This window comes from Rhipicephalus sanguineus, chromosome 7, assembly GCF_013339695.2.
Source record: "Rhipicephalus sanguineus isolate Rsan-2018 chromosome 7, BIME_Rsan_1.4, whole genome shotgun sequence".
Lineage (NCBI taxonomy): Eukaryota > Metazoa > Arthropoda > Arachnida > Ixodida > Ixodidae > Rhipicephalus > Rhipicephalus sanguineus.
Window position 1 is genome coordinate 130,795,829 of NC_051182.1, and position 25,636 is coordinate 130,821,464.

A 25,636-nucleotide genomic window follows, 5' to 3' on the forward strand; every position below is an offset into this window, starting at 1 on the left:
ACTTACGATGAGCTCCACTTCGTAGGGAAGCTTGTCGACGCTTGTCTGTGGCAAACACTTGGCGCGTATGGTGACGTACATTGTCGTCCCACACAGCTTTGACATCGGACACGTGTCCACTATTATAAAGTGCGGCTCCTTTGCGCACACTATCGCCGCAAAAGTAATTATCTGGGACGCGCACAAGCGGCAAATCGCACGCGCGCAAGTGAAGCGTCTGCTACGCGACCCACCAGCGGTTCCAACGGCCGCCGCTACGCGGCTTTCAGTGGCGCCCCTATAGGCGCTGTCCATCGCGGATAGGGCAGAATGTCGAGATGGCGATACCTCCTAGATGAGGAAGGCTTGGTAAATTTTATGTAAGAACTAAGGGGAGAAGACTTATATGACGTAATGATTGAATGCGCAAGCTTTAAGAATACTAAGTTGCGACGGCTGCTAAGAGTCGTTAGGTTTAAATCAGAGAGCTTTTATTATAGTTTCTGCGCTTTCACGGACTCGCGGACCACCAACATACAGTTTTGATGTGAAAAAACGCCCGCCCACTGTCTTTTATGCTCCTGTCTAACTGTCCACTCTGCAAGGTGTAGGCTTCGTTCGTTATGGGCCACTGTTCATCGCTTACAATTGCAACGGGGTACTATAGTGCTATACGAAGGGCCATAGCTGACCTCCCACTCTCCAGGTTGGGAAGATGGCGCGCCAGGCTCTCGCGGAGACAGTCGGGTTGACGGGCGTGCGTCCCTGACCAGTCGGGGACGTCGAAGGCGCCGCCCTCTGACGGTCGCACAGCTCAGCGGCGATGTCGGCGCTCGAGATCTTGAGCAAGCAGGAGAGCAGCGCCCAGGGCGGGAACAGGAGCGTCGCGTACTCCATCACTTCTACGCCCAGGAGAATGAAGAGCCGAGCGCCGAAGTACAACACGATTCCTGCAACAAAATGTTGAGGGTAATAACATAGCAAATACACACGTCGGGAAGAACGAAGAAGGGGGATTTAAGGGCTCTTTTGTCTTTGCTAAAACCAACAATCAATCCAAGGAAAGTATAGGGCACGTTGTTTGTAGTAATTATGATAAACGTACGTGAAAAATTAAAGTGGACGACAAGATAACCTGCCGCCGGCAGGGACCGAACCTGCTACCTTCGAATAACGCGACCGATACGGCGGCGGTCGTCCTCCCGTCTACTTTATCGGGTATGTCCTTGCATTTAAACCTGGAAGTGTTAGTTAGCGCCGCTCGCAGCCGTGACGGCGATTGTGGAACACTTCTTTTTCTGCCTGCTGGCGTCACATAGCACGTGATACTCTGACGAGCTGTCAGCTGACCAGTAATCCCTCGCATACTACGTGAAGGCATCAAGTCTGCCAGAACAAGACCCTTGCGATGAGTGAACGAAGGAAGGGGTTCGGTCCCTGCCAGCGGCAAGTTGTCTTTTCGCCCACTTTAATTTCTTCACATTTATACCATATTTACCACACATAACGCGCCCTATACTTTCCTTGCCTTGTTGGTTGGTTCTGTTCAACATGTAGAAAATGTCACTCATATGTTTACGCCCTCAGACTGAGACCTACCCGCGAGTGCAAGCCCGCGTGAGCCTTGTTGAATATATGTTTGCAGAGTTTGAGTGCAAGCAAGCACGGGTGAGCAAAATGGCAGTGAGTTCGAGTCCAGGTGACCGCGGTTAAGTAGAATATGTTGGTAAGTTGGCTCCCCAGTGCGCTCGGCTGAGTACATACAAGGTGACCGAAAAATACGGTAACTCGAAAAGAACAGCCATAACTCTTTAACAAATGAACAAAATGAGGGCTGGAAATGGACAGACACAATCTCGCACATTGGCAGCGTTCAAATTCTCATTGATGCTGAAAAGGAAAAAAAAGAACAAAGTTAAATGCATGTACAGAGGAAGATTACTGGCTATACCGAGAGTATAGTTTCGTTTTGAAATGAATTCCTTGCTCGCTTCTAATTCTCCATTGGAGATGAAACCACATAAAACGAACAGGCACGTCGCAAAGGTGTGCAAGTCACCATGTTACCCAGGCAAGCATCAAGCATTATGCGCACCTGAGCTACGTATCTCGTCACACTTGCTGTATGGATTATCACCCCAGCAACCTCAAGTGAACAAAATCACTGGGGCCAAATTCTTAACAGTTCGCTGCCGTTGGCCCTGGCCACTTTACCCCTTGCACTGCCTCCGGTACACCAGGCTGAAATCGTCATTTTACGAACGAATCTGGCGCGGGAAATATTTATTAAGAGTGCGGGCTCTCGTCTGCTATCGCGACGGGTTCCTTACCGCTGAAGTATATCCACAGGAAATGGCTGTACATGGCCCCGAGTTCTGTCAGCGCCCGCTCTGACGTCAGGTAAGCCATGCCGATCATCGACGGGCTTGACAGCACGAACGTGGCAAAGATGAGGGCTGCCGTAGACAGGATCAAAACGGAGCAAACGTCAAGACTGCTAGTTGGTCTGATACAATACCCGTAGGGGTTTTAGGTCCCAGAACCACGATATAATTATAAGAGACGCCGTAGTGGAGGTCTCCGGAAATTTCGACCACCTGGGTTTCGTTAACGTGCACCTAAATCCAAGCACACTGACCTCTAGCATTTAGCCTCCATTTAAATGCGGTTGCCGTGGTCGGGATTCAGTCCATGGCCTAGGGGTCAGCAGTCAAGCATCATAACCACTAGCCGGTTTATGAAAGCTTTTGAACGCGAAATAGTTTCTTGGCCAACTTGGCGAAAGCGCGCACACGGCCAGCGCCCGCAAAAGCCGTGTTCGTAAGGCACGTGACCTCTCCCACCGGAACTGACGCCGACGTCGCCAAGTGCTGCAGCAACCCTCTGCAGCCGCTCTGGCGAGGCACAGGGGAATCCCAGCCGCAGAAGGGGAAGTCCCGAATCGAAGGGGGGAAGGAAAGCGCATAGGAATATAGTCGACGCACTGCGCAAGCGCGCCGACATCCGCCACACGTGGCCACCGACGTAGTATCTACAAAGGGAGCACGTACCCCTTCACCACAACTCGGCAACACCGCTTAGCAGCGCTCCTCCGTAGCAGCAACCTAGCCAAAAGTAACGTTTTCGTGTTCTAAATGTAGAATGATATGATCATAGCAATTTCTTTAGAAAAAGCCCTGCAATTTCTTTAGAGAAACTATTTGTTTCTCTTCCAAGCACTTTCGGTCGATCACTTACTTCCGGTTTACCGAATATTCAAAAAACGTCTTTAAAAAATAAAACTGGTATGAAATTGGTGGTTCAAGTTAACTAGTTATTTTGGATACATATGATATGAGAGAATGAACTTACCTAATATAGGGCCAATTAACTGTCAAAATTAATGAAAATAAACTGAATTAGTTCATTGAAAGAGCCTACGGTTTCCTTATGAGGAGCTGAGATCGCTGCGGCACGTGGCGCAGCAGATCTCAACCACGCTGTAGTTACTACGTGGCCTCCGAGATGCGCTTCGGCAGCGCTCCGAAACAAAACATAACCCAACGAATACACCAGCGCACACGTACGCCGAGGTTTCGAGTGCCACTGCTAGATACCTCCTCAGTCAAGGATTAGGGTATTCAAGGATGAGATCTTTTTTCTGCTGAAATCACTTGATAGTCGGATACAATTTTAGAAGTCTGCGGCATGTCCTCCTCGCCGACGTCTAAGTTGGACGGCCGGTCACCCCGCCTTCGAAGAACATTACGGAGTGCACGAGCGGGACTATTTCTTTAGTCGCGGAGGCCATAGTCTGCCGCGATTCGATCACCTGGGCCGGGCGTCTCCGGACTTCTGAAGTTGTATCCGACTACACATCCGTATAATCGTGTCCTCTTAGGTGACGTAAAATGCTCTCACGCACTCACCGCAAGTGTCCGCAGAGTTTCCGGCGCCTCTCCAGTAGATCAGGCACCAGGGGACGGCGAAGGCCACGTAGTGGACGAAGTCGAAAGCCGCGTGCGAAGCCACGAAGAAGCCGCCACTCAAGCCGGTCATGAGCTGAATGTCGCGGGCTCCGTTCAGCCTCTCGGCGGCCGGAAACGCGGCGAACGCCGAGAAGGCCAGCGCGTACGTGATCGGGCATCCCACCGTCCAGAAGAGGAATATGGACTCCCGGCCCGAGAACTTGCGCACTTCCAGCTGGGACACCCTGGCCACGATGCGGGCCGTCGGCTGGCGCGTCAGCAGGCGCAGCACGGCCGTGTCCACGAGGTTGAGGAGCACGGGCACAGTGAGCGGATCGGTCGGGTCGACCATGAGACGGACCCTGTGATGGCGGTTGGCAGTACTATAGTGTTTCTAGTACACTATAGGCATGACGCTCTAGCGTAGAAAAAAGTTCACGGGAAAATGGAAGCTTGAAGCGATGAAAAAATTTTTGAATGCGAGATGTCGCTGAAGCGAACGTTTCGGCAAGTGATCTTGTCTTTAAGGCTGCCTTGAAGACGACAAGACCGCCTGTCGAAACGTTGGCTACAGCGACACCTCGCGTTCAATAATTTTTAACACGAAAGTGTTCTATGCCAGGGTCCACCAAGATTCCAGCGACGTACTTCCGTCACGGAAATGACGTCGAAATAATGCACAGTATCAGATGGCAAAGAAAAAGACATTCCTTCAACGGGAGTCAAACCCACAACCTCTCGGTCCGCGACTACAGATGCCGGGCACGCTATCTACTGCGCCACGGTCACACACTCTGGAGGCTTTAAAAACGCACCTTTTATATCTCCCACTTTCCTTTCGCACTGCTCGGTCGGCGGGATGGTGTCGCCGTCTGGGAGCAGTACAGGGAAGTAATGCATTATGACCGTGGCTTCCGCGATTAGCTCCTGTTCCTGTCGTTGCTACGCGTCCATCCCATTCGGCGCGTTTCCAATAGAAGTGAAATTTTCTCAACGCCTTAACACAGTGCGAGGTGGTGACCTCAGGCCAAGCTTCGGCCTCGCTCATAGCATCCATCCATATTAAAAATGGCTCTGCGACGCCGCCTCGGGTTCCCCGCTTCCGCTCGTCCCGTGAAAAAACGCGACCGGGCTAGAGGGTAAGCACGACGCGTGTTGCATTTTCCTCTAGTCCTGCCGTGGTGTTCAATAACTCTTTAAGTAGGCGACCTCGGCTTAAGTTCTGCGTCTAATCACCGACGCTCTTTTGGCCGTCGGTGATTACCTGTATACACAGCTGTTACCTGTATACACACAGCTGTCAGTCACTGAACGGCGAGATATGGCCTGTTCGATATGCGTCTGTGAGGCTTTCTTAGGCGAGCCATACGACGTCGTGGCGTCGGGCTATGGGCTTCGCTTTTTACCACGAAAGCCTTGAATGCCTCGTCTAACGCGAAAATTGACTGTCGGCGTCCGGCGCCATCGCTGTCAACACGAGTGACGAAAAAAAATTATAACATGATGATGTCACCATATGAATGAAGTATCCAAGGTGATATAGTGACGTCACCATGGCATCTCAGATGGCCAAAATTTGTGATGTCACCACGTCGTCATCATGAGGTCACTATGATGTCACGTGATGACGTCATCACAAGACATCGTCGCTTGGTCAATGGCGCGGGCCGACCCGGAGGCAGTGCAAAACTACGTTAGGGGCAGACAGCTTCCGCATGGGGGCGCGGGAGGATCAATACATTAAATGAGAAGAAAAGGAAGGTGGCTTTCGCCTTCGAGTCGTCTTAGGCGAATGCACAGGGGACCCTGTTAGTATTTTTCGCGAAATGATCTCACCGATCTGGCTCCAGGAGGATGGCCATCGGATAAGTGCGAACGTAGATCGCCAAGTCGTCGCCGACGCGCGTCTTGTTGAAGTCCGACACGTTGCGGACGCTGCCCCCTTCGGCCTCCACGAGAACCACCAGTGCACGACTCAAGTTGGCCGCCGCTGCCGCGCCACCCTGGAGCACGACCGCGTAGCCGGGAAAGTTGTACCCTAGGCGAATCTCCGACGCTCCGTACAGGTGATACAGTTCCTGTTCGTGTTGCATACCCTTGGGCGACGGAGCGGGCTGGACCTGCGCGAAAAAAAATCCCGCACGAGGTTGATCTACAGGGTACATGCAGGCCACTATAGTGGTCATGTGGTCAGTTTATAACGACCATCCGTTGCCTCCGCGCGTCTGGTAGTGCGTGACGCACTACGTCGGTGGACTTGGTATGTCAGTGAGCGGGCAGACATAGCGCCACTGCCATCAGCGCGATCGCCCACTGAAAGAATATTTGGCGACGCGATTTGACGGTCGGCGCGAGAGCTTAGGTGACCCTCGGACCCAAGCTGTAAATAAAAGAACATGAGGGGATTAGGTTCCGGTACTTCAACAGCATCTCGTCTCAGTCTAACATAGACATGCGCTCTATAGGTAGATCTATGTGTGGGCTATAAATCAAAATTTTAAGTAATCCTAAAACACTTTATAAACGCCGTGCTGATGCGTTCCCAGCTTCTTCACTGAAGAAATATCCTTCATAATCTATACATCGTGCAGGAGGACACCACCGTGCGCGCACTTGATACACGTAAAGAGCCGCGAGTAATAATACACCACCTCTAGCAGAAGCCAAAGCAGCACCAGCGGTAGCACGTACGACACCAGGAAGATGCCCCAACTCCGTCTCATGTACGTCAGCCGCTTCATGAACAGCGCCTCGAAGCACTGCGCCGACGTTCGGTTACGCTTCGACACCGGCTTGCACAAAACGGCGACGTCGCCACCTGCAGGTGTGCGACATTTCGATTGAACGTAAGGGAAGTTTCGTTTGCCTCAATTCGCAACACGGGATATACGACCGTTCTTGTACACTCTAGTCAGCAATGAGCTAAATTGAGAAAAAAATAATAATGACATTGCAAGACTACCAGATGATGTGAGGGGAAGAAAATGCCCACTGCTAAGACCACTGCTGAAAGTTCACTGCTAAAAGGAACATTCGAATGAGCACCTTTCGTATTGCTGGCCTCTGCAAGTGGATGTGGAAACGTTGTTCGTGCGCGGCACTGGTCTTTCTAAAGAACTCAGAGCTGTCAACCTCCAGAAGTTATGTGCAAATCTAAGCAACTGTGCTTTTGCAGGAGAGCGAAAGCCGGACACACCCTGCGCGGAAGCGTTTCCTTTAGCTGTGGACCTGTCTGTACGTAAGAAAAACATTGAGGCAGGTGGAAAATGTTGTCGAAAGGGCAAGCCAAAGAAAGACGAAAAAGAAAATCTACAAAAAAAAAAAACCTGCGTTAAGTATCATGCAACGTATATCATCGTTAATGACTTCAATACAATGATGAGATTGCGAACTTTTTACAGGGAACAGCCCTTATACAATCACGTGATGTCTAGCGATAGGTAGTTTTATACTCGGGCTCCAACAGCCTACAGTTCATCCTTTATAAAATACATCTGCAGACAGTCTCCAGGTGTTTAAATATAATGCTGCTCTCTGTAGACACCCAAGATAACTGGGGACTTTACGCGTTTTCTGCAAAGCTATGCAGAAATGGTTCGCTCGGACTCGGCGACCACGTTAGGGTTAGCAAGTACCAGAAACTACTCGTAAGCAACGAAACGGAGCCGGCACGGCCACCTATGCGTCGTGTCACCGAGCGACAATTAAAAATGATCAGTTTATCATTTCAAAACCTCAGTATGGCTATGAGGTCCGCTGTAATGGGATATTCTGGAATACGTTTGGCCGTCTGAGGTTCTTTGACGTGAGCCTTAATCTAAGCAATCTGTCACCGGATACAAGTCGGGGAAAGCCCCGCCCAGATGACCGAAGCGCGGCAACGGATCACCTCCGCGGCTAAGAAATAGTCCCGCTCAAGCACTCGGCAGTGTTCTCCGAAGGCGTGGTCACCGACGGTCCATGTCATGACGTCATTCGAGAGAGCGCGCTCATTGGTGCATGCTTGCGGGCATCCGCCTTTGAGTGTGAGTGTATTTTAGTGTACTATAGAGTATTTTTGCATTTTAGCTCCAATCGAAATGCGACCGTCGTAGCGTGGCGGCAAATGAATCCTTGCCTGCTAAGCCTCACTTGCTAAGCTGAAGGAACAGCTTGCTTTTAAAGCTACCACGGTGGGTATGTGTTCTTATCGATTGCAACGACCTTCATTGCATCGTAATGAATACCAAATCGTAAAACTAGCAAGCTTGCAAGAACGCCGACCAGAAATTAAAAAAAAAAAGAAACAGCAGGTCGGCGTTCAACTCTCCCTGCAGCTCGACCGCCATATCAGGGAAAAGTAAAGTGGAGTTAATGACGTCACACAGTCGCAGCAGCTCTAGAAGAGGGCAAGTACCGAATGTTTAACCACATGACATGACGTCAGCAACTAATACGCTTCCAAGCTAAAACGCCAAGGACGACAAAGCGCGTTAACAAAGCCCACTTACATGGGAACGTCCGCCAGCCTGTCAGCACATATTGGTGTTTATTCAGCTCATATAGCCACCCCAATCCACGGCAAGCGAGAAAAGCCAAGTTTCGCGCCTTCGTTTTCTTACGCTGTTTGCTACATTACCGCCAAAGCTTTGAAAATTGAGCTTTAAAGTCATTTTTTATCAGTCTGTCCTGGCTCACCGCGTACCTCTGCAGTTCCCCTTGAAGCATAAGTATGATTAGCACAGGACTTCCCAATTATTAAACCTTCGTTACGTGAATAAGCGGTTCACGCGAATCGATAGCTCGCACGCAATGTCATGGACCCAACTTAAAGCAGCTGGTACTCCAACATTACGGCTACGTTGGCGTCGTCAAGGCGGCATAATCACGTTGCTGTTAAGGGGATACTGACACAAAATTTCGCGGCCGATATAGCCGGCGGGATCGATTCCCGTGAACATGCGTATAACATCTGCAAAATATCAACAGCGAATATAGCTTGGAAGATATTTTAAATGAATTTCGAAGTTTGCGTGAGTGATAGACACCCTCGGGCTATTGACACCCTCAAAGGTAACCCTTGGTGACCCCCTGCTTCCCTCGCGTGACCACGCTGCAACAAGTTATGATGACGTCATGCCCGCCATTTTTTTTTTGCCGCGTTCGCTCCAGTAGCCTACTTCTGGGCGGCTGCTCGCGAACCGCGCGGAATTGCGTCACAATTCTGTGTGCTGACGTGATCGAGCGCTGCACCCGCTAGGTGGTGATAGTTGCACCCGGAGCCTTGTCGCTTTTGAAACCGAAACTGACAATGGTCGGTAATGACGAGCCTGTAATTATCTGTCGCGCGCTGCAGCAAACGATATGCCGTGTTATGACCAACAAGCCCCAAGTAGCACATTGCAGAAAAAAAAAAACGCGAAGCCAAAATTTTTGTGTCAGTACCCCTTTAAGCTGTTTCAATGTAATCACGACGCGGCCGAAATATTATCGACCTCTGTGCAGAAATAACGAAAGAAATCTACATGCGATGCACTGATAACATTAACTTGACGTCACATACTTGCTGGCACTACAACGCGGACGTTTTTGTGACGTCACTGCAAGCCATCCATACACACACTCTGCTTGCCTTTGACGGTGTCTAATCGCTTGGTCTTCGTTTCCGGCGTCCAGTAAAAGTTGATCCTAGGAAGAGAAAGAAAGGAAGAACGCGCGCGCGTCACAACTACGAGACACGTAGCTAGGGTACAGTTGCACAGCCTAGGCTGCTGACTAGTGATGCAGAACTATCGGTAAATTGACTATCGATAGTATCGATAGTTTTTTTTTAAACTATCGATAGTGTAAACAAACTATCGATAGTGCTACTATCGACAAACTATCGATAGTGCAATCGGTAGTACCATCGTTAATATTACTATAGCGATATTATGATATTACTGCCACGCGTGTTTATTGCTTTGTTTTGACGTATTCGGGTTTCACCCACAAAGACTGTTAGCAACGTTTGACACAGACCGCGCCGTAATGTGTGAGAAGCTTCACAATTGCTTGAAATCATTCTGTTAAGATTACGCGCCGGACGCGAACAGTCAAGTTTATTCGAGAGCTTACGCGAGCACCAGCGATAACGCTGGAAGGTTTGATGACTGATGTATAAAGGACGACGCGTTCCATTGATGATCAGATTACTCAACGGCTGACGACTGCTCCCGCCACTATCAGTGCGCAGCATGTATCGCTTGTATTTTGAGTTTTGATTTTCTGGACACAAGTTCGCCCAAAGAAAGAGCTCCGTATTTCCCAGTCTTGCTGCAGCATTCTTCACCGTCACAACCACGTGACAATACTATCGATAGTAGTGTGAATAATAATGCGGTTGCTGGCCGGCCATATTGCCAAAATATTTGTGATAGCCTACTACCAGCTTCGCTTAATTTATGAGCAATTTTTTGGCAGAGCAATTAACTATTTCCGCCGTCAAAATGGCGGAATATGTGCATCAATAAATTCGTATCCAGTTGCACCTTACAATTAACTTCTTGGTATTTTTTTATTTTGAAATCATAAAATGCAATATCACTTTGAAGCCGCGCAGTCCTACCACATGCAAAGGCTTCCTTTCCGCTACAGCTTAACAGTTTGACTTTATAATCATGTGTCAGCAAAGCACTCTGGTGAAGAACGCAATGATGTCAACTTTCTTGCCCTTCAGCCTGCTCTTCCGGCTTCACTATGTACCACGCGCGCGGAAAACCAAGTTTATTCTGCAGTGAGTCCGCGCTGTTGATTTTATACTATCGATAGTACCATCGATTTTTTTACTATCGATAGCGCTATCGATAGTATCTTTCACTATCGATAGTTCGATAGTGACTCAGCTATCGATAGTATCGATAGTACCATCGATAGTTCTGCATCACTACTGCTGACGCGCGCGTAGATTGTCTCAACCAATACTGGCCGTTTTTTTAACAGCGGACATGTTTAGGCTCGGCCAAACTCTGACTATCATCATCATCAACCGCACTGGCGCGCCTAGCGCGTGCAACGAAATCACTCGGCAGGCGCGAGCTCTCTGCGTCCTCCTCTTCATCTTCTGCTTCGCTCACCGAACACGCGCGTCCGGCGCGCGCTCTCCTGCTGCGTCGATATCTCCGGCGAGGGATGCAATAAATCGGAGTACTCTCCCTGCGTTCTTCTGCTTATAGCCAAAATACAAAACAACGCAAAAGCTGGGTGCTCCAGTGGCTTGTGAGCCTAATCTCTTGCATTCTTTTGTACTGATACCTGCGTTCTTCTGTTCGTCAACCAAAGTAGGAAACAGCGCAAGAGCTTGGGACTACAACGGCTTGGGGCACCAAGTACGAAAGCTCTCAGTAGAGAGTATCAGTACTCGGACCCCGAGGCGGTAGGGGCCTCGAGCTCTTGCGTTCCTTTGCGTACTCCGGCTTGCGAACAAAATATCTCCAGGGCTTAGACCCTGGAGCCTCTACCGCTTCAGTGTCCAAGTACTGACACTGACGGGCGTGCGCACGGAAAGGGGCGGCAGGGGGACGGCCCCCTCTAATCACCTAAGGGCACAATGTCTGCCCCATACATTTACTTAGTCGAACTCGTCCCGTCATTGTTCAAAGAGCAGGGTGATGGCCACGCAGATTTTTGACGATAATGACGGCCGAAGGCCCCTGATGTTGCATTCCTAGAACTTTTTACTTCCCATCTTTAGTCCCGGAAGGGACCAAGGGCAGGCCATTGTGAGAAGTACGTCATAACTTAATTTTCATTTTTTTTTCCTCCATTAAGAAGAGTGTTGCCTTTTGGACTCTACCAACGGGATGGGAGGGCGCTGCGATGAAGTCCCTCCCCCTCATGGGTAACCCTGCGCACGCCTGTGCTAACACTCTCTAATAAAACGTAGTTTTCCATCGATCGCTCAGCGTCGGCGTACTTGCTGTACACGTCCTTCACCGTCGCCACGGTTAGGCCGATGTCGGCGATGCCGAGCTTCGCGGACGAACGCTCCAGCGTCTCGAACAGGCCCGGGAAACCGCTGTGGTCGAACGTGCCTAGCCTGATGCTCACTGCGCTTTGTGCGTCCACGTGCACGCGAGCGCCGGGTATGGCCTTCCGAACGACGGCGAGCGCGCCCTCCATGTTGAATAGCCGAGGCTCTTTGACGAGCGTGATCGTGTATCCAACACCTGCAACGCACACACAGTGACTTCGGTCAGGACATACTTATCATGTAACCGTTTAAAAGGGTACTAATATTTTCAACTTGTCTTGCCTTAAAGGGGCCGACAACCAATTTTTATGGTACCTACCTTCTCTAGTACTATAGAAAGCCTACCGGTCAGAGTGCCTAATCACGGAATGGTAACGCCGAAAGCGCCGTAAGACATTAAAAGTAAGAATTTTTCAACCTGCGGCGACTGAGAAGTACACGCAACACATGCTGCAAACAGTGGGAGGTGAGCGCGACAGCGGTTCGAAATTGTGCGCCCCCCGCGGCCCTACTCGACTGCTAACACCTTCAGGCCCAGCAGGCCTTGGTACAGAGAGCTAAGGCGGCGGATTCAACCACTGAAGTCCCGGAATGGGGACTCCAACTATTTTGTAGGGACCCCTAAAGAGGTCCCACATCTCTGTTTTGTTAAAAAAAAATTGGAGGACGCTCGAGCTTCGCTTTCAAGAGTAGAACGCGATAGCGTAGTCGGACCGTGTTCGTATCGCCTTCCCCATCGCTAGCCTGGATTTGCTTCTCGATCGACGCCTAAGCTGCGCCGCAAGGAAATCCAAAGTGGAGACGTACGCCGGCTCCTATATCCATGCATGCGGCGCGACGGAACACGGAAAGCCCGTCTGTGGGCCCTTTGTGTCATCTCGCGGGTTTTCTGTCTAGCCGCTGAAGAACCTGTGCGAGACGTGCGTACCACCAACGCTAAATGGTGCATACAAATAGCTCGCCGTCGGTATGCTACAGGATGTGTGCGTGGTGTCCGAGCCGTTAAAAGCATCGCGCCACGGAACGAGGGGTTGCAGGTTCAGCACCCAGATTCCACTCGAACCGAATATTTTTTCTATTTATTTGCATCTATCTCAAATCTTCGCTCCCAGACGAAAACGCCGACACCGGAATTTCTGCGAAACGAGCTCTCTAACGCTATCGCGTTAAAAATGATTTTTGCCACCACCTCCCCCCACACATGCTCGCACACCTTCAGTCGCACATAGAACATACGACGCCCAGGGCGATGTTATCAATTTGGACTTATTCCAACTCAATATAGGGCCCACATACGTGAACCACAAACTCTATGTTATCTCGACTTTTTCCCCTGTAGTGGCTTGTTCTTGGGAATAAAACACCAGATTACAGTCGGCGCTTGTTTCCGTGTTTTTCTCATCTTTAGTGTTTCGTCTTATTTTGCACTGTTCCGCAATGAACCTTTACCAACTGGCCCACTTAATCACGCTTTAGCTATTCATTTTTCCTGCAGACTGCGCAAGACTGGAACGACCTTCCCGCCCACATCGCCATGTCATCTTAGTTTGCCCAATTTAAAACTGCAGTACAAAGCCATATTTTATCCTTGTAAATGTGATCTACTGCTGTTTTTCTCTTTTTTTTTTGTTATTGATGGTGCTGTTTTTGCTCTTTTGCTTTCTTTTTATCTATCACGTTTTCTTGCCCACCCCTCATGTAATGTCCCCGGGACCCTTGAGGTACTAATAAACGATTCACTGTCTAAGATGACTTATTAGTTAAACACTTTGCGCAGGATTATGCTAGAGCTTGGAATTGGGGGGCGGGGGGTCGTTTAGTTTGCAATAGTTACCGCAGGCTTTCTTGAGGAACGTCATCGAACCGCTGCAGATGACCGTTCCCGCGGCCATAACGACGATCTGTTCAGCCACGGCATCCACCTCGAACATGTCGTGAGAGGAGAACATGAGCGTCCTCTCTTTCCCAATCTTCCGCAGTATGTCCCACATTTTCCGGCGTGTAGCTGGGTCCACTCCGGTGGTGGGTTCGTCAAGCATGAGCAGCTGTCGTCGAAAAAAGTTATATTTCGCGATCGACGTCTCACGTATCGAACCACCATTGTATGATACAACAGCGTTACCATCCTCAGCCTGACTACGCGCACAGCAGGGAAAATGCCTCTGCCGTGTTTCGTCGATCCACCCGGTTCTGTGCTTGCTTCGGCCACAATATCCCCGAACACTTCTCAATCTCAACTGCCCACCTAACTTCCGGCCTCCCCCTGGCGCGCTTGCCTTCTCTTGGAATCCAGTCTGTTACTTAAAGGGACACACATCAGGGAAAAACGATTTTTTGCTTTATACTAAACTGCGATTTCACAATACCGAGATAACCACTCGTACCGCGAGAAGAAGCTTCGTAAGCGAGAAGAAGCGCGAAAAGAATATGCGACTGGCGACGCCATCTTGGAATTCCAGCAGCAAACGCCGTGACATCATAGCTTTTTGACGGCGTCTACTACATCATACGTAGTTCCTAATCGGTAAAAATGAAGTACATTGTCCTCCAGGGAAGAAGAAAGGAGGGGGGGGGGAAACAGCATGGTCAACACACCAAGTTTTAGAAATTTTTGTTGAGCCAATGTCGCCATATACGAAAAAATACGCATTGAAATCCGTGACGTCACGCGCTGATATTTCGGCGCTGAATTTAAAGATCAAAACTTTGACCCTGATTTCCTTCTCTATTGATGAACATATGATAGTTATATTAACGACATTATAATTCTCACAGTACAATTTATCAGTCTAAACCGATTCATTGTTTCACTTTAGCGTCCCTCTAATGACCAGCGGTTGTCTTACATTCACGCTATATGCCCTGCCCATGCCTATTTCTTCTTCTGGATTTCGACTAAGGTCTCTTTAACAACCGTTTGTTCCCTGACCCACTCTGCCTTATTCTTGTCTCTTAAAGTTGCACCTACCATTTTTTATTCCATGGCTCACTGCGTCGTCCTAAATCCTCAATATGAGTTGAACCCCCTTCATAAAGCACCATGCTTTTGCCACGTAGGTAAGTACCGGTAAGATATAAGTTCCGCCGACTGCCTGTGCAGCAAAGCACAATTCTTATGATTAACACTCAACCCTCCATGCGGCCAAACACAAACACAATATTGCGATACAGTGAAACACAATTTCACAGCACACAGACAACCACCGGTGTTCGTACGTAACAAAAACGCGTTTTCACAACACGCAGTCAATCTCTATTTAGCAAGGCAAGTTCACGACACACAGCCAGCCATCCGAAAGCCAAAACGCAATTTTTGCAACCCATGGTCAACACTCGTTACAGTGAAAGAATTCCGCCATAGATGGTCCGCCCCGGTTGTAGCAAAGCACACTTCTACCATAGTCCCTCAATACATTTAAAAAAGTATTGAGGGACTACGGTTCTACCCTACATGGTCCACCCTCCAGATAGCGAAGCACAATTTCACAGTACACTGTCAATCCTCGACCCCGCTGTGAAAAAAAAAAAAGAGACCTACTTGTGCGCAGATGACTAGTATGCCAGCGAGATCCGAGCATTACGCTGAGTCGCCATCTTGTTTAGACAACAAGATAGCCCTTATCGTATTTGTCTCCGATGCGCTCTTCACAAAGCTATTCATATTGCCGGCTAGCCATACTTCTAGCCGTACTTCTAGCCATACATCACTGGAACGCACTACCGAGGGACATAGCTTCGATCATTGATCATGACGCTTTTGTTAATAACTTGAACATTTTCTTGAATGTATTACTAGCCTATACATGTGGGTATGTGCATGTGTGTATATAAACAAGTTCTTTCTTTTCCTTTTCATTGTACAAATCGACTTTTTCAGCTCAATTTTCATTGTATTTTTATCTGTCAGTGTATAATTGGAGTGTTCTTTTTATCTCTCGCTCTCTTTAGCATCCTTGATTTTGTAACTTTGTGTCAACAATTTGATTTATATGTTACCAATCTTCTTGCACCCGGCCTTGTTAATAGTAGTATGTTTTACATTGTTTAATATTTTCAGTGTATATTACCAATGGTCTTATTTGCAAGTTCGTGTAACTGTCTCAAAACCCCCTATGTAATGCCCGAATGGGCCTTAAGGGTATATGAATAAAAAAACTGAGAATTGCAATGAGACTTAAGATGGCCGCTGACTGCTTAAGTTGTATATTTCGCCGTTTACAGTGAATATCTGGCACACAACCCTAGATGAATTTTCCACGAATAATTACACCACCTTGGGCTGCGAGGCGATGGCGATGGCCAGACTCAGCATGCGCAGCGTTGCGCAGGATACCTCACTGGGCATCTTGTCCTTCTCGTCTTCGAGGCCCAGTTTCTTCAGCATGCTCGCCGTAGCCTTTTGCACGTCGGTGCCGTGGCCATCCTTGAGCTGCGGTTCGGCAGAAAGAGTAAGAACAAACACATTTAGTAATGACTTCTGGTGAGTGAACAAAATAATAACATTGTCTCGGCTGAAGAGAAAAACAATGCTAAACTGGGGTGCTATTCTGGACATTGTAATGTTCCGCCATGCTGTCATATTCCGCTATTGGTCAACTCTGATTAGCCCAGAGAGCTGGTACGGCCTCCTTGATTGGCCTAAAACGCCGCCATTATGAAATTTGACAAGATGGTTGAATTAGACAGCGTCCATAACAGAACACCTGGGGATGGGTGCTTCAGTGAGGCTTCAGCTACAGCGTTTCACAGACAAGGTGTATATTTCCTCGATCCACATAAGAATTCATTTCGCAATCCTTGTCTTCAGTAAGACGTTGATCATGTGTATGGCTATTATGTTAGCTAGTTTTCTGAATGAGTCATCATTTTTTTTCTTTTGTACTTAGCATACTTCAATGCTCTTTCAGTTGCGAAACCATATTAATTTTAATTTTCACTTTTGCTTAGCTGGTTGCCTGTGCTACGAGAGAGAAGTCCTACGATTGGAGAAACAACACGTGGTCAGTTGGAGCAATGGAATGGTCGCCAAGGGATGTGAAACAACACAGCGGAGGACGCCAGCGAAATAGATGGAGTGACGGAACTAAGAAGCTCGCAAGTACAAAATGAGATCAGCTCTGGCACAGGATATGTTAAATCGGAGGTCGTCAAGAGAGTCCTTCGTCCTGCAGTGAGCATAGAATAGGCTGATGGTAATTATGGTGATGGTGATGATGAGTTGGGCTTCAGACTGGTTTTTGGTTGTCCGCGCTGGTGGTATAGAGATGCAATCGTGTGTCCACCCATCTTGCTTGTGAGGCTTAAGAACATAAGCTATTACAGCGCATCTGTATATGGCTGGGTTCTGGCGGATCGCGTTCCTCGACAAACGACGCGTAGGACAGTTCTCGGCGCGCGTCGCCCATCGTCCCTTCGCCACAGCTTTGCCTCGCCCCTCGGCCTCTCGCCACAGGTTCCCCTCGCCAACTCTTGTCGTTCTCTCGGAGGGAATGGGCGCGAAAACGAAGTGAAGTCGCTTGCTCAGAAAGTGCAGCCACGGACGCTGGCTTCCGTGTTCACAGCTGTGGAAGAGCTCTTCATTTCTTTTGACGAGCTCTAACACGCCACACTTACCGAGGCGAAGTAGAGGGCGTTCTCCCCGCAGGACATGTCATCGAAGAAGAGGTCACTCTGCTCGCACAACGCGACCTGGCTGTGCACCATCTCGCGGTCGTTGTACACATCGTGACCGCACACAATGGCCACGCCGCTCGTCGGTCCACCGAGCGTACCTACGCAAAAGCAGGAAGTCCTCTTATGCCAAACTGCAGCAAAAGAAAATTGGGGCAGCTAGGCACTACTGGTGCGAAGACCCGAGAAATCCGCAAAGCTGGTGGCTTTCCCCTCCTCCTTTCCTTCACCCTCGCCCTCAGTTTCCTTTCTCACCCCTTGCTACACTATACTACACAATACTATATTACACATGGCTATGCTATGCTTTGCCTTTTGCCCTCCTCTTCACCCTCACCTCCTTTTTACTGTGCTATACACGGTGAACTTGTGTACAGCGCAGAAAAAGACGAGGAGACAAAGAACCGACAAAGGCGAACGCTGAATTCCAACTGGTACTTTATTTCTAAAAAAAAAAGATGCATAACTGTGTACACAAGATAGTATACACGCCAAACCATAACACGATATCCAACAAAACAGCGCATGATAATCCACAAGCCTACAAGAAACGCATGTCATCCCAACCCGGACAGGTGCGCATGTGTCTGCTTTGGTTAAAACAAAGGCTATGCAATTCTTCACCCTCTTCCTCCTCCTTTTCTTTCTCCTCGCCCTCACTGCCCTTTCCCACCCCCTTGCTATGTCATACTATGCATGGCTATGCTATGGTGGGAGCTGCTTGGCATATACCCGCTTCCTGTGGCGCATACCCACCCACTCTTGTGATCCCGGAGTTTTGCCAAGCTTAAACAGCTCCACCGTTAAAGCATTGAACAGCATGAAAACTGCAGACGACCGTAATCCTTGACATAGGTGCCTGGTAGAGGCACTCGTGCGGCCGGGTGTATTGCTTGGGCAGCGCCTCCTGTATTATATCTTTTTAATAGAAGAGGTGTTCGCTTCGTTTAACATCGATGCTTCGTCGCGCTGCCGAAGCGGATCTCAGAGGCCGCGCTTTTTTAGAAAACCATTTTTTTAATATTTAGACAACAAAAATTAAGCAGTTGTTCCAAAGTTTCACCACTGTTTTACCACACGTTGCTCGGTTAAACGACGCAAGTAAAATTTGTCGTCACTCGGATGCGCGGACTTGCCTGTCAGGATCCTCATGAGGGTAGACTTTCCGGCTCCGTTATGTCCCAGCAGCACGGTCACCTTGCGCTCGTACACATTCAGGTCCAGCCCGTTCAGTACGGGAACGGTTCCGATGAACTGTCCGCCAAAAAAAAGAAGTATCGCCGCATTGACGAAGTTTGGAATGTCATACGAAAAAGGCTAGCAGCTCACTCCTTTGGCAAGCACAGCCGCTGCAGCAAGCGAAGTGACCTTCGTGTCGCCTATGGCTTCAACGCAAACTTTGCGATCAGAGCACAACACGTACAAAGCTATGAGCCATCTGTTGAACCTCCCTCGAGAGATAAGCGCACTAGCACAGGCGACCATAGCCTGTAGGTCGAAGTACGGAGCCGTAGGCGCACAGTCCCACACCGACGAGAGACGAGCGGGGCGACGCCGTTTAAAGCGCGCCCTGTTCGTTAGGATCTTAAGGTCCTAACGACACGAAGTCCTGTACTGACACGAAGGACGCGGGTTCGATATCCGCGGCCGCCGTGGTCGCATTCCGAAATGTTACACGTCCACGTAGTCTGCGATATCGGTGCACGTTAAAGAGCCCCCAAGTGGCATAAATTATCCCGAGCCCTCCACTGCAGCGCCTCTCGTAGCCCGAATCGCTTTGGTGTGTTAAGTCCCATGAACCACCGACACGAAGCCTCAGGAAAAAATACACTGGAAAACTGGAATATATTCATTCCGGCCTCCCTACCCGTGATGTCTACATATATGTCATGAATCATGACGTAGGAGTTCGTCACGTGTGCGTAGGTGGACGCGACGGTAAAACACGTTTATCAGCGCCTATCATTTCTCTTCAGCCACCTCGTCAGTGTATCGCATTAGATCTAAGAGCGCAAGCTATCAATGTACGTTTGAACTACGCGTGCCTTTCTTTGCTCTCTACTAACCCCCTTTCCCTTGTTCTGGTATAAAAGACCGATGACAATAAACACAGGCGTTCACTGCTGTCTTGACACGCGTGTTGGTTTCATCGACTGTGGCCTGCTCGATACAGTCTGGGAAAACAAGAAATGGGCGCGGGCAGGGCACCTAAGTTCACCACGTTATCATAGAACGTTCTTCCTCCAAACGTTTACCTTGGCTCACTGACGATGGTTACTGTCGGCATTCCCTACGAAATAGGGAGGCGCCCTGCTGGCAGTGGGTGTTAATAGTTACTCCTAAATTAGTTACTTCTTTGGGAGAAACTAAATGCTGAGACCGAGCTTGAGCGGAGATGGTAAGCAAAAAAATAGGTATTTTTGCGAAAAATGTCACTTTTGACAATTCGCTGGGCCCGAGATAACACCAACCGTCAACAGTGCGTGTTTCGTTCATAAGTTAGTTACTCCCATAGGAGTAAGTAACTGGCCTGCGCCTAACACCCACTGCGAACAGTGGGCGTTATTAGTTACCCCTAAGTTACTCTTACAGGTGTAACTAGATAAGGCGGAAAGTTGGGCCAGTTGGTAACGAGCATAATAGGACATGATTACAAGCGTAAAGGGGACAGGGACGTGTGTGGTACCTTTTTCCTTCTCGCCCCTGTTTCCTTTACACTAGTAATCACGTCCTATTAGAGAAGTAACTTACTTCTAACTAATAACACCACTGTCAACAGTGGGTTTTAACGGTTACTCATGTTAGTTAGTCCTATAGGAGTACCTACCTCTGGGGCCGAGCTTACCACCCCCTCCCAATAGTGCGTGTTGGTAGTTACTCCCGAGTTGTTACTCTTGTAGGAGTAACTAACTGCTGGATCCGAGCTTAAAAAGGCCCTGCAACATTTTTGCTAGTAACCATCGAATGGCCTCACTAAAGGAGTTTTATTGCCCCATGAATCGACCGCCGCAAACATTTTTAGAATCCGTCGAGTACGAGCGGAGCAAGAGAGATTTGTCGCACACTGTAATTGCTTTCCCTCTTCTCTCCTCCCGACGAGCGCGCTGGAAGTTAAGCAGGGAGGGATGACGCAGGGGAAAGAAGTTACGTCACGCACACGTCATGACCACGAGCACTTTTTCTTTTCGAACGCGCGGCTTACTTTCAGTGTGATCGCGAGCGAGCGAAAGGGCACGTGGCGGCCTCCCGTGGTGGCCACAGTTACTATGCAGACCACGACGCTCAATTCAGCCAATGACCGTGCATTCGAGTATGTGGCTTGGTCATTGGGTATACGGCATCATTTGTAGAAAGAAGAGGCAACAATTTATTTATAGCTGACTTTGAGAATTGTAAACTTGAGGCCGGGGGTGCTGCGTTATAATATCTTGCTCGCGTGTTCTGAGGAGCCTCGACTACCGATCGGCAGCGTTTTCTGACCATGCTAAAAAAGGTTTGCAGAGCCCCTTTAACGCCCACTACCAACAGGTCGCCTTCCCGTTTCGAAGGTAATGACGAGAGAAATCATAGTCAGTGATTCCAGGTGAATTGGTACAGGAGTTCTCCGCTCTCCATTTTGTTCTTTGGAGTTGCAGGCACGTCGTATCAACCAAGTTTAGCTGATTTTGCATTATACCGAGCCGCGTACGGCGTCTCCAATGTACGCTATATTGACGCTCACCTTTGTGAGGTTTCTGGCCTGAACTATGGGGCGCACGTCGGGCGGCAGCTCTTCGAAGCGGGTAGGGTCTTTATAGAGAGGGGCCGCATTGATGTTGACTCTCGCTTCGTCCCTCTTCCAGTACTTCAGCTGCGAAAGACGAAATTTGCAAACGAGGGAGAGTGTGAACGTGCACTAGATAGATTACGAGAAAATATCTCAAAATATTTGGCAACCACCATCTTATTTATGACAGTCTAACGGTAAATTCGGATGATCTAGTTCAGCTGTTCCGGAGTACTCTGGCTACACTGTCACATTGTGCTGGTTGACATCCAGTGCTCTAAACTCATTCGGCAGGTTGGTTCTTTCAGAGCACTCTGATGCGCTCTAGCCGGACAACGGAATAACGCTCGAAGCACACTTCCCGCGTTGGTTAAAAACAGATTAATTGTGCTTTAGGTCAGGCACACGACAACACCCACCTTGTCTGCACCATGCCCACTAGAATATCCACCATATTTATAGGAAATTTACCATCATAATGAATATTTATGGTAATGGATCATGGGGAAGTTCTTATTAAGGTATCTTATAAACCGACACGTCGCTCCATTAGCTAAATAGAATATAGCTGCTCAAATCGATACAATTAGGGAACAGGTCATCTCTTGTTCAACTCTGTGTGTGGCCTCAAAGATACGGTCACCAACGTGACAGAGGCAAGCTCGAACTCACTACATTTATAAATAAGCAGAACTTGTTTCTTAAGTAGTTGGTATATAACTTCGAGAAAAACCTATAGATTCCTTAGTACCACCAGCAGAAAACACGAAACACTAAAAAAGAGCGCTGAAAAGACGCTCTTGTGCTGCTTCCTTCCGCTGGTGGTGCCTAGCCGTCTAAGTTTTTGCCGAAGTCATTATTTTTAGTCTGTTTGAAGCGTATTAGGTGACACCATCCTCACCGTGAGGAGGAATAACGGATTGCGCGGAGTGTCCGTGCACCACGGCAGTATCTGCGGCAGGTACCACGTCAGGAACACGATGCCCACGTCGGAGGTGAACATGAGCAGCCAGATTTCCAATATGGTGACGTTGTTGCCCATCACGCGCCTGGTGACCACAGACCAACCTGCACCTCCTGGGAAAACACAAAGAAATCACGAGGTCGCTCGGACAACAACTGCGAACACTTATCAAACGGGCGCGGGCGCGCGTGTTATCTCCACAAAGATTTGCATACAGCTCATACCTTTTTACGTGATGCGCTCTCACCGCTTACTACGCGTTGAAGCGACAGACAGTACCAAAACCACTTCGCTCGCTGTAGCGGCCGTATTTTTTTTACGCCAGCGTTTCGTAGATCTACGCCAGCTCGCATCCTGAAGGCGTTAGCTGCTAGCCTTACTTCTTACAACGTTCCATTTTTGTTGCTATCGCATTTATTGCATCGCCCTTGCGGCGAAACTGACTTTCTTGTTACCGCCCTAGCCTCTAAAAACAGTTGACATCTTTTTCCGTATACATATCTTGTCCGTGTAGATGTAAAGCCATAGGAAGAAAATGTGCTTCACTTGCGGTTAGTAAGCAGATATGAGGAGAGCACTCACCTTCGTAATCCTGCGCGAGAAACATGATGATCATGACCGAGATGAGGCCGGATTGAGGAAGAATGCCTGCGAACAGTTTGCTTCTCCTGGTCGTGGTCAGGTACCCGGGAACCGTCACGGCAGTGGGGCTGACCGTTGCCGGTGCCACTGTGATGAGTGCCACGAAGAGGAGCGTTCTCACCCAACCTGCAGAATGTTATTCCGAAACGATGTGTACTTTTAGGCACAACGGAAAACTGTAGAACCTGCGAAAGATGATTCTGCAACAATTTACAGATTTAAGCTCAACATAAAATGGTATAACCTGCAGAAGGCGATTCCGAAACTATGTGTACATTTAAACACAACATAAAACTGCAGAACCTGCAGAAAGCGTTTCCGACACTATGTGTACATTTAAGCACAATGTAAAACTGTACCACCTGCGAAAGATGACTCTGCAACTATGTATAGGTTTAAGCGCAGCGTAAAACTGTAGAACCTGCAGAACGTGATTCCGAAACTATGTGTACACAGGCACAACGTTAAACTGCATTACCTGCAGAAGGTGATTCCGAAATGATTTCCAAATTTAAGCATAACGTGAAACAGTACAACCTGCATAATGTACTCTTACAATATTAGGATTTGGGAGTTATCCTGAAGTTCATTTGCCCAGTCCTAATATTACCACTTCTCTCAGATAACCTAGCGATCAAACTACACGCTGTCCGCAGAACTACATGCCGTATAGGCTCGTGTAGGGTCGCACCACGGTTTCTTTCGCAATCATGACGAGAAGCTGCTTCATTTTATTCGAGGCCGGGCCACTTGAGATGAGCTCCGTGAGATCCTTGAAAGGGGGAACCAGCGTCTTGACAAGTGGCCTTGTCTTCTTCAAGGCAGCACTTGTCAAGAAGACAAGACCATTGCCAAAACGTTGGCTCCAGCGAACACACCCTGTTCAAGGATTTTTCAACTCTACAAGCCTCCATCACCACCTGAACTTGTGCCTTGTTTGGGTCACCTACTGTAATTTTTCCGACTAAAATGCTCTGTAATCTGCCGAATTCTATCCGTGATCACTAATAACACTATAAATTTGAACGGAATTCTTTTCATACTGACCTTATCATTTCATCCACTGCACCACGCCACTGAATGACATCCACTGGCGTAGCCAGAGGAGTTGTCAAAAAAAAAAAAACTGAACATAGCTAAATAAAATAAGCAGACAGGTTATTTATAGGCAGGCTAGCTATTCAATTGTTCGCCAAGCCCATAACGCATAATACTGCTCCTGACTTAAAGGCTCTTTGTGCCTAGATTAATAATAATATCTGGGGTTTAATGTCCCAAAACCAAGATATGATTATGAGAGACGCCGTAGTGGAGGGCTCCGTAAATGTTGACCCCCTGGGGTTCTTTAACGTGGATCTAAATCTAAGTGCACGGCAGGGGCGTAGCCAAGGGGGGGTTGGGGGGGTTCAAACCCCCCCCCCCCCCGAAATTTTTCAGTTTTGCTTGCGTATATAGGCACGCACACATACAAACGCACGCACGAACATACATAAAGTATGGTTGAACCCCCCCCCCCCCCCCCGAAAAACATTTCTGGCTACGCCCCTGGTGCACGGGCCTCAAACATTTTCGCCTCCATCGAAAATGCAGCCGTCACGGCCGGGATTCAATCCCGCGACCTTCGGGTCAGCAGTCGAGTGCCATAACCACTAGACCACCGTGGCGGGGCTACGTTTCACTTGAATAATCATGGCACGGAAACCCGAGAGTCATCTTAAACACCAATGCGGTCACCTAGCGCGCAGCCGGACAATGGTCTACGTGTTCGTTCGTCTCCATTTACGTTTCTCCGATTACTTCGAGAGTTGTCCTAAATGTTAACGCTCTCTTATAGTGCATGTTCTAAGAACCACACCAAGGCCAGATATAACAAAACATGCAAAGCAATTATCAATTTACAGATGCTGCTTAAGAACTGCATTGGCATCCTACTCATCGTCGGCGCTGCTGCGGGAACGTCTCGTGGGCCGCCGCTGCTTGCTGTTTCAGCCGTTTTGAAGCTGACAGCTAGCGATTATTTACCAGCACCTTTACACTCGCGAAGCGTTGCTCTGTTTTGCCCGTGTACCGCGAAGAACAGCAATACCTTGTGAAGTGAGCGTATACGCTGCATATACCGCCGCGGAACCCTACACACCGAAAGGGCGGCGAAACATCGCAGACGCTAGACGGCGCTGCGGCGGTGGAGAGCTTTCAAAATGGCAGCCTCCTTATGAAATTGGTGTATAGAAAGGCCGCTCCACCAGCTTTCGCTGTTACTGTGCTGCGTGTTCCGCGCTGGCATGGCGTATTGTTTCCGCCGTGTGCTTTGTGTGGGCGAATATACGGCCAGTTTGGCGTAGCGGAGAAAGACTCTCGGCGCGTCACCTTTCGGAAACACCGCCGTGACGAAAACCGGTATGATCGACTGGCCGACGACGAAGAGCAGGAAGGACACCGTCACCATGACCGGGTTGATGCCGTCCGCGTACGCCGCCGCGTCTTGGCTGAAGTCGACGGTGTACATTACCGTTATCGCGATGAAGCTCTCGGAGAGGTAGAACGCCAACGCCGTGAAGAAGTGGCCCGCCGCAAACTGCACCGCCGTCAGCCCCATCAGAGCCTGCTTTTCCTGCATCGTCCAACGGAAGGAGGGAGCAAAACTTGATATTCGGCGAAACGGTGCATAGCTCTTGGGA

At 48.9% G+C, this 25,636-nt stretch overlaps 1 protein-coding gene across 1 annotated transcript; it reads right to left on the bottom strand.

Moving 5' to 3' along the window:
• Window positions 1-648: 648 nt before the first annotated feature.
• LOC119399037 (ATP-binding cassette sub-family A member 7) lies at window positions 649-25,464 on the bottom strand. Its single transcript, XM_049417510.1, has 15 exons — window positions 25,326-25,464; window positions 22,899-23,084; window positions 22,254-22,429; window positions 21,308-21,436; window positions 18,723-18,840; window positions 17,530-17,687; window positions 16,190-16,345; window positions 13,751-13,961; window positions 11,860-12,112; window positions 11,021-11,109; window positions 6,602-6,744; window positions 5,763-6,046; window positions 3,888-4,288; window positions 2,310-2,435; window positions 649-929 (listed from the first exon to the last, which is right to left on the bottom strand). Exons 1-15 carry the CDS (start codon window positions 25,462-25,464, stop codon window positions 649-651), a joined length of 2,850 nt encoding a protein of 949 aa, XP_049273467.1.
• Window positions 25,465-25,636: the final 172 nt, after the last annotated feature.

Bases quoted from the DNA above. Each gene is read 5' to 3' on its own strand.
- LOC119399037 (XM_049417510.1), bottom strand. From the start codon at position 25,464: ATGTACACCGTCGACTTCAGCCAAGACGCGGCGGCGTACGCGGACGGC. The intron at 23,085-25,325 runs GTGACGCGCCGA...AACATTCTGCAG, and splicing joins CACGGCGGTGTTTCCGAAAG to GTTGGGTGAGAACGCTCCTC. The intron at 21,437-22,253 runs GTGAGGATGGTG...CGTCTTTCGCAG, and splicing joins ATCCGTTATTCCTCCTCACG to CTGAAGTACTGGAAGAGGGA.